Source organism: Cricetulus griseus, chromosome 6 (assembly GCF_003668045.3).
Source record: "Cricetulus griseus strain 17A/GY chromosome 6, alternate assembly CriGri-PICRH-1.0, whole genome shotgun sequence".
In the NCBI taxonomy this organism is placed as follows: domain Eukaryota; kingdom Metazoa; phylum Chordata; class Mammalia; order Rodentia; family Cricetidae; genus Cricetulus; species Cricetulus griseus.
In genome coordinates this window covers 27074213-27085608 of record NC_048599.1, presented here as the reverse complement: position 1 = coordinate 27085608, position 11396 = coordinate 27074213, and the positions used below count along the sequence as shown (strand labels likewise).

The window sequence follows — 11396 nt, the reverse complement described above, 5'->3', positions numbered from 1 at the left end:
CTTGTGTGAGATCGCTGCATTAATTGTGCACCTACTATGTGCCAGGCACTAAGTTCACACATCTATATATAGTGTGGTGTTCACAGTTGCAGGCTCAGGAGCTTGACTTCCAAATGTGTGCTGTGTTTCAGTGGCTGTCTTGCTGTGTGTCAGTTTCCTCCCCTGTGAGCAGGTCGTCACAAGAGTTGAAGTACAGAGTGACCTGTGCTAGACTCTAGTCATGGGCACAACAGGGATTAGATCATTGTCCTTTGGAGTAGGATGGTGAGGTAGATATGATTTGTAGTCCACAGAGGGAAACTGAGTCAGGTGGTGAGACACAAGTAAGAGCTGCCTCATGAGAAGAGAGAACGATGGTGCTTTGGTAAGATGAAGACAAGATGAATTATACATGGCCCAGGGAAAAAATGGGGGCGGCCCTTATCCACATCCAATAGGCATGGAAACTGAGGCTCAGAGCAAGGAAGGAACCTGAAATCTGCTCAGTAAGTCTGGGCCTGGGGCTTGAAACTTTTGCCATGAGCTCAACATTGTTCAAGGAGGGAACAGAACACAGGGCATCCAGGAAAGGCTACCCGATCCCACGGCCTGTGATGTCTTTATCCCGATACAGTAAGCCCTGCTTTCTGCTATCACGGGCCTCATCCATGCCACCCATGCAGGCAGGGGCCATCTGCTGGAGGGGCCGCCAGGAAAGCACAGCAGAGCCATACCAGTGGACAGACTTTGACTGAGAGGTGACTAAGCCCCAGGTGAGGTGGCTTGGTGTGAGGTGGCCTTCCATCGTGGCAGAGGCAACAGGTGACAAGTGGCGAACACCAGGGTCCCAAGCCTGCAGTGACCATCATGGAAGCACTGTACCCTTTGCCAGATGAAAAGGCTCAAGAGGCTGCAGGGAACTAAGATCAGCACCCAGACTGGCCAGGCAATGATTTTGCTCTGGCTGCTGCCCAACTACCCCCCCCCCCCCCCCGGCTTGGGCCTCGGGTGTGACCACAGACTGAGATCTTGTACATGCCTTTCTTGCCTCCATGACTGCAGAGCCAGGCCCCTCACCCCTCACCCCTAACTGCCTTGTTCATGCTGCAGCAGGTACCACATGGGGTGTGGGATCTGGGACTTGGGGGTGGGGAGAATCTAAGCCTGACCTTAGCACTGGGAATTGAAAGTTTCAAAAACCTGGTTTGGGCTGTGAATGGCAGCTGTACTAACAGCAGGGTCCTTAGGACCATGTTCTGCAGCCCACTGCCCATTGGCATCCTGCTGCCTCTCCCACCCCCACCCCACCCCCGAACCCCGCCAGCTGAGCCTGGGTTTCCACTGAGTGGTCCTCTTTGCTTCACTGGCCCCACCCTGGCTGAGCATCGGGCCACACAGAATGATGATGAAATGATGAGGGATGAGTCACCCCTGAGAGGGGAGGGAATGAGGTTTAGCCTGAGCAGAGATCCAAGGTCTGGATACAGCCAGGGAAACTGAGGCTACAACAGGGAAGGCCCCTCGCCAAAGACTTCAATAGTTGGAACTAGCACCCTGACTCCAAGCACAAGCTTATTTCCTCTTTTTGCTTGTCTGTTTGTTTTGGTTTTTTGAGACAGAAGCTCTCTCTGTAGCTCTGGCTGTCCTGGAACTTGATATGTAGACCAGGCTGGCCCTGAACTCACAGAGATGCTCCTGCCTCCACTCCCTAGTGCTGGAATTAAAGGTGTATGCCACCACGCCTGGCTCTGTTCCTTCTCTATAACTTGATCACAGCCTTAGCTCTTCTTTCTTTTGCAGCTAGGCCGTCATGACAGTTGAGAGAGAGGATGGGGGCTCATCTATATGTCACTGGTGAGGGAAAAGGTTCAGAGAGGAAAGATGACTTGCACAAGGCCACACAAGTTAATATTTCCGGGGCAAGAAGACTTCTGAGAAGCGCAGGCAGGGCTGATCATTCCACAGCCCCAAATCTACCTTGCCACCCTTCTTCTCCCAAAAACGTGTCTCCATGAATAATCAGACACCTTTGGTCTCCACTTGGAGTTGGAGAACATAGACTTGACAACATTGATGGAAGAATGGGGTTTCATAAGGTTCCCCCGCGCCAAGACAGGGTCTCACTATGTAGTTCCTGTCTATCCTGGAACTCACCATACAGACCAAGTTGGCTTTGCTCAGAGATCCGCCTGGCTCTGCCTCCCAAGTGCTGAGACTAAAGGCGTGTACCACCATGCCCAGCTTCATAGGGATATTCTGATCTCTCAAAACCTGCAGAGCTCACTCAGGTGAAGCTGGAGCCCTTGCCCCATTGTAGAGCTGTGTCTGCCTCTCTGGAGACTGAGACCCAAGCCTCATTGTTCTCAATAGAGTTCTGTCCCTGGCTGCCACTGGGAGAAAGGAGTCTGTACCCTAGAGCTGCACTTAGCGAGGCAGGAATCCACAGCCGACCAAGGACTCCCAAGCTGGAGCCAGACCTGAGTGTAGTCCATGGCCAGGGCTCTGGGCCTGGGGCCATGCCATCCCCACAATGCCAGGCTATGAGCTTTCCAGACTCCAGGAAGAGTATACCCTGCTTCTCACAGTCCAGGGGCATGGCTGGTCCTGCACAGTGGCTGTCTCAGTGACAGTGCAGTGGCTGTCCCCTTGTTACTGATATGTGCCTCCTTTGGCCTGGGCCTGAAAACTCCTTCGGGCCAAGAAGGGTTAAGAGCTTCCAGTGGACCCTCCTCCTAGCTGGGCCCAGCCCAGAGAGTGTTCCTCCAAGGCCATTTCCTGCCTCTGGGCCTGGGCCAGGCCCACAGTGACCACCCCCTGGGTCTGGAAGCCACCGAGGCCACATCTGGTTTGGATTACACCAGCACTGGTGACGTTGCCTTTTCCTGTCTGAGTCTAGTGGCCTTGAATTCCTCTGGCCACCTTGAACCCAACCAGGCAGCGGTGGGAAAAGATGCAGCCCTTGCTTGGCCGCCCAGAGGGAACAAGGCCGCCAGGGTTGTTCTGCGAGGTGGGGGGCTGGTTCCTGCCTGTGAGGCCGTTCTGCACCTACTTCTCCCCTCTCCTCAAGAGGAAGCACCTCCTGAACCCCAGCATTGCATTGAGAAAATCCATGTGTTAACCATCCAGCATTTCACAGCTAAGGAAACTGAGGCCCAGGGTTTTCCAGTGAACTTAGGACATGAGTGGGCAGGACGGGTGACGTTTCCTTGGGCCAGTCTCCAGGGAGGGACTCACAGACTCCAGTACCCTAGAGGAAAGGTGAGGGCTCGAAGAAGCTGGAAGAAAACTCAGGCAAGCTCGGGGACAGGAAGGGGTCACCAAGCTGAAGTCTCATCTTTCTAGAAGTGACATTCCAGGCACATGAAGACCAGGGCTTTCTAGGATAGTCGGGAGAGTTGCGGGGAGGGGGCAAAAACAGCATAGAAAGCCTGAAAGCAAGCTCACCTGAGCACATTCCAGAAAGGTTTTTTGTTTTGTATGTTGAAGGCAATAATTTTGGGGGAAATAACCAGGCTGGTCCAAGGCAGTAGGGAGCCACAGAAGAGCTCGGCATAGAGGGAGAGCATGCTGCCAGGCAGGTGAGTAAATGGGAGAGACTGGAGGCAGGGAGAGCAGAGGAGGCTGTATCCAGTGGTTTCGGCAGAGACAGTAGTGATCCAATGAACACATACTTCAAGGTACACAGGGCAGTGATAGACATGGAATCCCAGGTTCAAGTCTACCTACTTGCTCTCATTGAGCCTCAGACTCCTGCCTGTAAAGTGGGCTATTGACAATACCTGCTTCCCAAGGTCAGTGCCAAAGTCACTTGAGATGCCCAGGCAGAGCCTGGTGCAGGCTCCTGAGGATACGTTAGGCTATTTCGGGAGCCCCTGCTGTGTTCCACATATGGTTGCAGTTGCAGGCGATAGCATCGAGTGGACAAAGTCCTTGGTCTCAGGGAGTTTCTAGTGGGCAAAACACACTGACCTTAGCCCACACTGGCTGAGGGAGAAGGGGACAGGGGTCATGGAGTGTTCGTCTGAGGATGCTTGATGGAGGCTGGGAGTGCGGAGAGAGCCCTGTGGATAGGGTGGAGGGCTGTGCAGACAGAAGAAAGGGTGGGCATGAAAGCTGCTTTGAGTCAGTGAAGAGAGAGACCTCAAATGCTTGCCCTTACCCAGAAGCCCTCGATGGCGCCTCCACGTGAGACAGGGAGTCCCCGGGTTCTTTAAGACAACCCACTGGGAAATGACAACCCAGGCCACACAACTAGGTACTATCCACTTGGTAAACATTCACCACATCCCTATGGTGTTTTAGTCACTGAGGTAGAGAAGAGGAAAAGTGGACAGGGGCAAACACAGCCCCGCCCCCAAACCTGTGTTGTCAGGTGAAGATACATAAGTGCAGACCCCACAGCTGTGAACGCCTGACAGTGGGGCCGTGTGAAGGCAGCATGATGCTGCAGGAGAGTTAGCTGGACTCAGGCTTTGGGGGCTCCTTTGGGGTGGTGTTGGCCAATGACATGAACAGTATGTGGAAAGCCACCTTGCGAGGAGGGGGCACTCTGGAGAGCAGGCAGCAGGCACAGAGTCCTGAAAGCAGAGCTGACCGCCAGCAAGGAGGAAGTACCAGCTGCTCTCTGTGTACTTAAGTGACACTGGGCAAACTTGGGATTGGCCCAGAAGACAGTGAGTGACCTGGGGGCATCCCTGGCCTTCCTGGCTGATGGGTGACTAATAGTGCCTCTGTCTGTTTTTAGCCTTGGAGACACTTCCTTCTGCCCACCAACTGTCTCCTTGAGTCACCCACCCAGTTACCAGCAGGGTGGGGACAGAGGATCAGGCACCTCAGAGGAGCCTCCGGGAGCCTGTGTGTGTGTGTGTGTGTGTGTGTGTGTGTGTGTGTGTGTACTCAAAGGATGGGGCAGAGAGAACTGGGCAGAGATGGGGGGACCTCCAGTGGGAGATACTTTTTATTCTAATTTCATCTTTATTGACCAAATTTTACATGAGGAAGCAAATGGGACCCCACACGCCAGTACTGGGCATCAAAAGGCAGCACCCCATTTTACAGAGGAAACCGAGGCTCAGATAAGCAAATCCACACAGCAAGAAACTGAGAGGACAGAATTTAAGCTCACAGCATCGTTTAGTCCTTCCTGTACATTCTGTCTACTTCTTCTGCAGCAGCTAGACACTGTCTTGGTGGGGGTTACATCAGCCCCCAGATACAGGGTTATTTCCTTTAACTATCATTTATATTGCAGTTCTGAGTGTCAGGCTCTGCCTTAAGCACTTTGCAAATGCTAGCATATAATATCCTCACAGCAGCCCCATGGGGATGAACACTGCATTTGTACCCTGAAGAAAACAGGGAGAGGAAGTGGCTTTTCCCAGGCCACACAACTAGGACAGCGCTGAGGCAGCCTTGCCTCTGACAGCCTGGGTTATGGGATGATGGGAGCTTGGTCAGAGAAGGGGTGTTGGGCCTGGATTCCTGGGTTCCTACACTCCCAACAGGCCCATGTGCCAGGCCAACACAACCTCCCCCTGCTTTCTCATCATTGTGGCAGCTGCAGGAAGCCGCCCTCTGGGGGAGAGGGTCTCTCACCAGCCAAATGCTGTCTGGGGGTGTGGGAAGGCATGAGCAACTTGTAACTCAGGCAGGGGAATGCCTTCAGCAGGGAAGGAAGCAGTAGGCGGGAGGCCCGCCTGTGATAAGCGCAGTGGAGGAGTCTGTGAGTGAGGTGGGCCCTTGGGGTGTGGTGGGAACCCCATCCATGCCCCTCTGAAGGCAAGTGGGCACTCTGACCTTGGACAGCCAGACCAAATGGCAGCAGGTAGTAACAGTCCAGTAAGGTCACTGCGTTTTTTTGGAACAGGCCCTTCCTGCTTCCTGGAATGTACATAATGTAAGAGGGCCAGCAGACACTGTCAACTGTGCATTCCAAGAATCTGAGCTGCCGTGATTAAGAACTCTGGAATATTTTTAAATCCCGATTCTACCATTTTAGGATTTGATGTGGTCTCAGGACCCATTCTGCTCTAATTTTCTGAAGAGGAGGAAGTGGTCCCTGGCATTGGGACTGGAGACAGATGAGCTTCCACTGAAGGGGTCCCCGGGGTGTCACACCCCACATCCCTGGTCCTAAGAGTTGAATGGGTGGGTTGAGGAGACAACTCTGTTGTGCCTTGCTGTGTGACCTGTGCCACGAGCATCTATATCAAGATGCTTTATCTAGACTGACCTAGATGAGGAGCTCTTACTGGCTCCATACATCTCCCAATAGGGGCAGTCGGGCAAGAGGTATCTGTTGGCCACAGAAAGAATTCGAAGGGAGGATGCCCCATGGGAAGGTCCCACTGAGTACTGAGCAGAGGGTAGCATGAGACCCTGATGTCCAGGCCTCCTGGCCAAGTACTTCGATGGATGGGACTACCTCCATGGATGGGATGTCCCGTGGGCTGTCCCCCAGGCCACGTACTCCCCTGAGACCCAGACCCAGAATCAGATTGCCCACTTTCTACCCCTTGGACAAAGAGTGCAAAACCAAGGCTCAGAGGGATGGACCTGGTCCAAGATTATATTCCAGCTAGGTCTATACCAAGGAAAGGCCTACTTGGAAATATCACCATTTCTTGACAGACAACAAGTCTTGGTGGTTAAGGACAGAGGGAGGTGTGGCTAGAACTGAGTTTGGCTGTTTTTTTTTTTTTTTTGTCCTGCTTCCCAAGGCCCAGGAATGCAAGGCTGCAAGGCCTCAGTCTGGTTGTTCACAGACTCTCTACGAGCTAGCTACTCCCTTGGGTGGAGACTAGTGGTGTGGTGGTATGGGGAGTACCAACTAAAGGAGAAGAGAGGAACCGGGGTCTCATTGTCACCCCAGCATAAGCACTGGAAGGAACAGAGACAAGAGCCTTCCTCATACTGCCTCAGTCTTCTCTTCTGAGACATGGGCACTGGGCTCAGAGGCTGAACATCGTGCTGGCTTCCCATCTTCCTAGGATACAGGCTGAGAAGGGACTTGGGGTCACCAGGGCTCCGAAGGAATGCAAAGCAAGGAACAGTGCCCAACCGTGGCGTCTTTCTCTGACCCAGCTGAGAAAGAATCACCACTGGGGATTGTGTCCTGTCTCTAACTGACTGTGTCACCACAGTCAGCATAACCACACTCACACTTCCCACATGCTGACCCCAGATCACACAAGGGTTCCCTTCCTCTGTGTATCTGTGTCCCTCACCACATAGGACCCTGCTACCTTCACTCCCAACAGCCCACTGTTTTGCTGGTTGGGGTGCAGCAGGCATGGTTGGGAGGGGGAAATGAGGAGGGAGGAGGGAGCAGTCCACTTTCCCCAGCTGGTCAGGCATCCCCCTCCCCCACCGGCTTCCAGTCATGGCAAGCTTGCACCCCTCAGGTCCCCCTCCACCTCAGTTCTGGAGTCTGTGGGAACCAGACAGTTCAGTCAGGCCAGCCAACTCAGCTTCCTCCAAAGCCTCAGGGGACCCATGAAGGGAGGAGGGAGCCACAGAAGCTGAAGTTGGCAGTTAAGCTGCCCAGGAAAGGACTTGGGGAGGAGACCAGGCCACCTGCCTGAGAAAAGGCAGCTACTGGGTACCACCTCATGGGACATAAGGCCTTCTGGACTCTCTGTAGAAGACTAAAATGGGGGCACACCAGCACTATGGCCCCTCTGCCTCAGCCCATACCCATGGTGCAGAAGAGGAGACAAGACTCAGGAAGCCTTTTGCTTCTGTTCCTTGCAGTGCTGGGGCAACAATGAGGTCTCAGGTTCCTGTCTCTTCCTCTGGTGGGTACAATGCAAACCACCATTTCTCATCTTCTACCCAAGAGAATAGTTAGTTCACAGCAAAGCTTGGAACTCAGTTGCCTCTGCATGTGTTTATAAAGGGTCACAGGAGGGTGGTGAGAAGGCGTTAAGTGGTAACGGCCCCTGAGTTTCATCCCTAGGATCCACTTGGTGGAAGGAGAGAATCAACTCCCACAAGTTGCCTCTGTGTGTGTGGGGGAAGGGGAGGGGGCTCTCACACTCACAAATAAATGTAATATGATTTTGGCAAAAAGTCACCAGGAGACCTCAGGGACTCAGGGACCCAGGAGAGGTTCCGTTACTGTGGAGAGTTCAAATAAAGATGGGTGCTGCCTTTAAGACTTGGATTCCCTGTCTGCACAAGGGTGAAGGGTGTCTTCTCTGCCCTGGTGTTCAGAAAGATGCAGCTCCTCCTTCTGGGGCCATCCTATGCTGCCTGGGGTCAGCTCTCCCCCCTCAGTTTGAGTCAGAGCCACACAGACCTGGGTACCCTTTGCTCTCTGCCAGTCCTTTGAACTTTCCCTGGAGCTGGAGTGAGCTTGGGCTCCTACTGTTGTAAATGGGCCTGATAGTCCCTAGAACCCAGGCAAGAGGACAGAAACAAGCCTGGTAGGGTGTGGCAGTAGGCATGATGAGGCTTCATAAAGAGTGTCCAGCTACAATTCAAGGACAGAAAGCAGCCTCTTAGGCTAGCCCAACTTTCCCATACTCTGTGGATCTTGGCTGCACCTCCCCCCTGCCTGCCCTCATGCCCTACTTTCCCTTCCTGGGAAACTCCCCAAGAAAGTCCCCAACAGGAGAAAGTCTCAAGCAGGACCTTTTCAGATGAGTTCCCAACCCCTGCTGTACCCCCAATATCAGAGTGCCCCACATAGAACCCAGAATCCTGGTCCTTAGCCCCAGCTATTCAGAAGACAGACCCTCACCATTACACTGGCTTTATTAGCCCTGAGAACCACAGAGAAAATCCGAGGGCCCCACCTCCCCTCATCCCAAGTTTGTCAGGAGGCCCCGGGACCTGGCTGATGGCTCACTTCGGCCTTCTGGTCCTCACAGTCCTTGGCCTGCCAGGGCTGGGTCCTTGAAGAGTGCCCTAGGTCCCACAGCCAGGGTCTTCAGAGAGTAGTTCACAGAGGCCCTGCGAAGCGACTGCTGCAGTCAATCACTCGAAGAAGAACATTCCTGGTGTCCGGTAAAGGCAAGGAGGTAACGCCAGGGGGTACCCGGAACCTCCCTGGACAGGGAAGTTCCCAGTCACCCAGGGTTCCTTGGAGTCAGCTGGCAAGGGCAATGGGGCCCGGTGAGAGGCGGAAGGAGTCGAGGGTGCAGGGGCGGGTACTGCAGAGGCCAAGAGATGTTCAAGGCCCGAGTCAGTTCCCATACAGAAATTTAACGCTTGCATCCGGCACTGGTAGCTGCTCCCGGCGCCCTCAGGGGCCACTCCAGGTGTGGGGGCCTTGCCAAGACTCTCAGCTTCAGGGAAGGCAGCCGAAAAGCTGAATGCTGGGCACGGGGAGGGCGAGGTGGCTTCAGTGAGCTCCCTTGGACATGCAGACTTGGGCGAGCACATCTCTTTGGATTCAGTGGCCAGCTGGGGCCTGGCGTCACTAGTTGCCGGACATATGCTGGCTGGCAACGACCCCATCAGATCCCCAAAGTTTAGACCCTTGGGGTTTGGCGCCTCTGGTGGGAATGGGCACAGCCTGCCAGTAGTGGTGTTGGGGGCTCCTGGGTCTGGGCTGGCAGCTCTGAGGAGTCTGTGGTCTGCCTTGACAGGGCCCTTGGTGCCCTGGGCACCTGTGCGCTTGGTGAAGCGTCTGCGGCGACGGAGGAAGCTGCCATGCTGGAACATGTCGTGGCAGTCCGGATCCAGGGTCCAGTAGCTGCCCTTGCCTGGCTTGCGGTCGTCGCGGGGCACCTTGACGAAGCACTCATTGAGAGACAGGTTATGGCGGATGCTGTTTTGCCAGCCCGGCCGGTTGTGCCGGTAAAAGGCGAAGCGACCCATGATGTAGCCGTAGATGCCACTGAGGGTGGCCCGCTGCCCCGGTGAACTCTGGATAGCCATGGCGATCAGGGCTATGTAGCTGTAAGGGGGCTTGGTGGGCTCTGCAGAAGGAGCCAAGGATCTTGGCGACGGTTGCTGCTGCATGCTGACTGTGTTGCTGGGACTGCAGAGCCAGGCACGGCATTCAGGGCTGGCGATCTGCACAGGCTGCCCAGGCCGTTAAAAGACCCACTGGTCCAGCCTCCCAGCCTAGAAAGGCAAAAAGAGGTGGGCCCACCACACTGCCCTTCCCTCCTCTCTCACCGCCCTTTTCAAGTCTAAGGAGGCGGGCAAGAGAGGCCAGCAGTGAGCCGCTGCAGGGTGAAGAGGTGGGAGGGCAGAGACATTGAGAGGGACAGAGAGAGAGAGAGAGAGAGAGAGAGAGAGAGAGAGAGAGAGAGAGAGAGAGAGAGAGAGAGAGAGAGAGAGAGAGAGAGAGAGACCAGACATTCAGAGAGATATAATAAGCATACAGAGAGAGTGCCAGTCACAGTAGAGGGAAAGAATGAAGGAACCTGGAGACAGACAGAAGGACTGCAGAGACACAGGTATGACCAGAGGCGGAGCAGGTGACCAGAAGGGTAAAATCTAAGCAGTGTCCCTGAGGAGTGGGAAAAGCTGCAGGGGCTTCTCCAGTACCCTAGTTCTGGCTTTTCCTCTTCTCTGCCACCTCCTTCCCACACTGTGGAGCCCTTGGGCCACTATTCCAGGCCCTGGTTATTGGTCTGTGGACTCCGGAGAACTGCAAGGACAGTAAGGAGGTTGCTCAACACCGTTCCCCTGGGCCCTGGCGCCCTCTAGTGACTGGTGTCGGGAGGATAGCCTTCTGGGCCGAGCTCTCAACCTCCCATCTCTGAAACGGAACTGCCTCACTGTCCAAGGCCATGGTGAGGATGCAACAGGATCCCTTAGAAGCTGGGGCCCTGGGAGAGCCTAGTACAGAGGAGGGGTTGGACGTCCTGTGAAATCAGACTCCCCCAACCTCATCCTGGAGCTGGGTACAGCAAGGACCAGGACAAAGCCAGCCCTTTCAATGTTTTCTCTGCCTCCCCCACCCTCCCAGTCTGTGGCCACCTCTTGTGGGCCTGGCTAGCTCATGCACCCTGTCCGCACTCACACCTCACACCAAGCCTGCTGCAGAGATCTTCACAGACGAGGGACCGGAGGCCCAGGGAGGTTAGCTAACTAACCTCCCGAGGTTGCACATTTAGTGAATGATAACCCTGGTTTTAAATCAGGTCTTTTGTAACTCCTTAACACCATCACATTTGTGAAGGTCAGGAGTGGGGACAGCCATGGGGCCTCAGCTGGAAACAGGCTGTGAGCTCCAAACACCTAAAGACGACGCTGTTCTGCTCTGTCCCCCATATACAGCACTGTACACTGGAGCACAGCAGGAACTCAATAAACATTCCTGGGACGACTGGGAAAAATGCAGTGTACTTGGGCCCTCTGTTAAATCAGATCATTTTCTCCTCACAGAAGTGACTTATTGGCTGGGGGTAGTTCTGGGGCAGAACATGTACCTTGAATGCACAAGGCCCAGAGTCTGA

The 11396-nt window shown here is 54.4% G+C and overlaps 1 protein-coding gene across 1 annotated transcript; it reads right to left on the bottom strand.

Moving 5' to 3' along the window:
- Window positions 1-8718: 8718 nt before the first annotated feature.
- On the bottom strand, window positions 8719-10189 carry Foxs1 (forkhead box S1). The gene has a single exon (XM_027421483.2). It carries the CDS (start codon window positions 9946-9948, stop codon window positions 8959-8961), a length of 990 nt encoding a protein of 329 aa, XP_027277284.1. The 5' UTR covers window positions 9949-10189; the 3' UTR covers window positions 8719-8958.
- Window positions 10190-11396: the final 1207 nt, after the last annotated feature.

What these genes read in the sequence shown, in the direction of transcription:
- Foxs1 (XM_027421483.2), bottom strand. Translation starts at nt 9,948, where the DNA reads ATGCAGCAGCAACCGTCGCCAAGATCCTTGGCTCCTTCTGCAGAGCCC.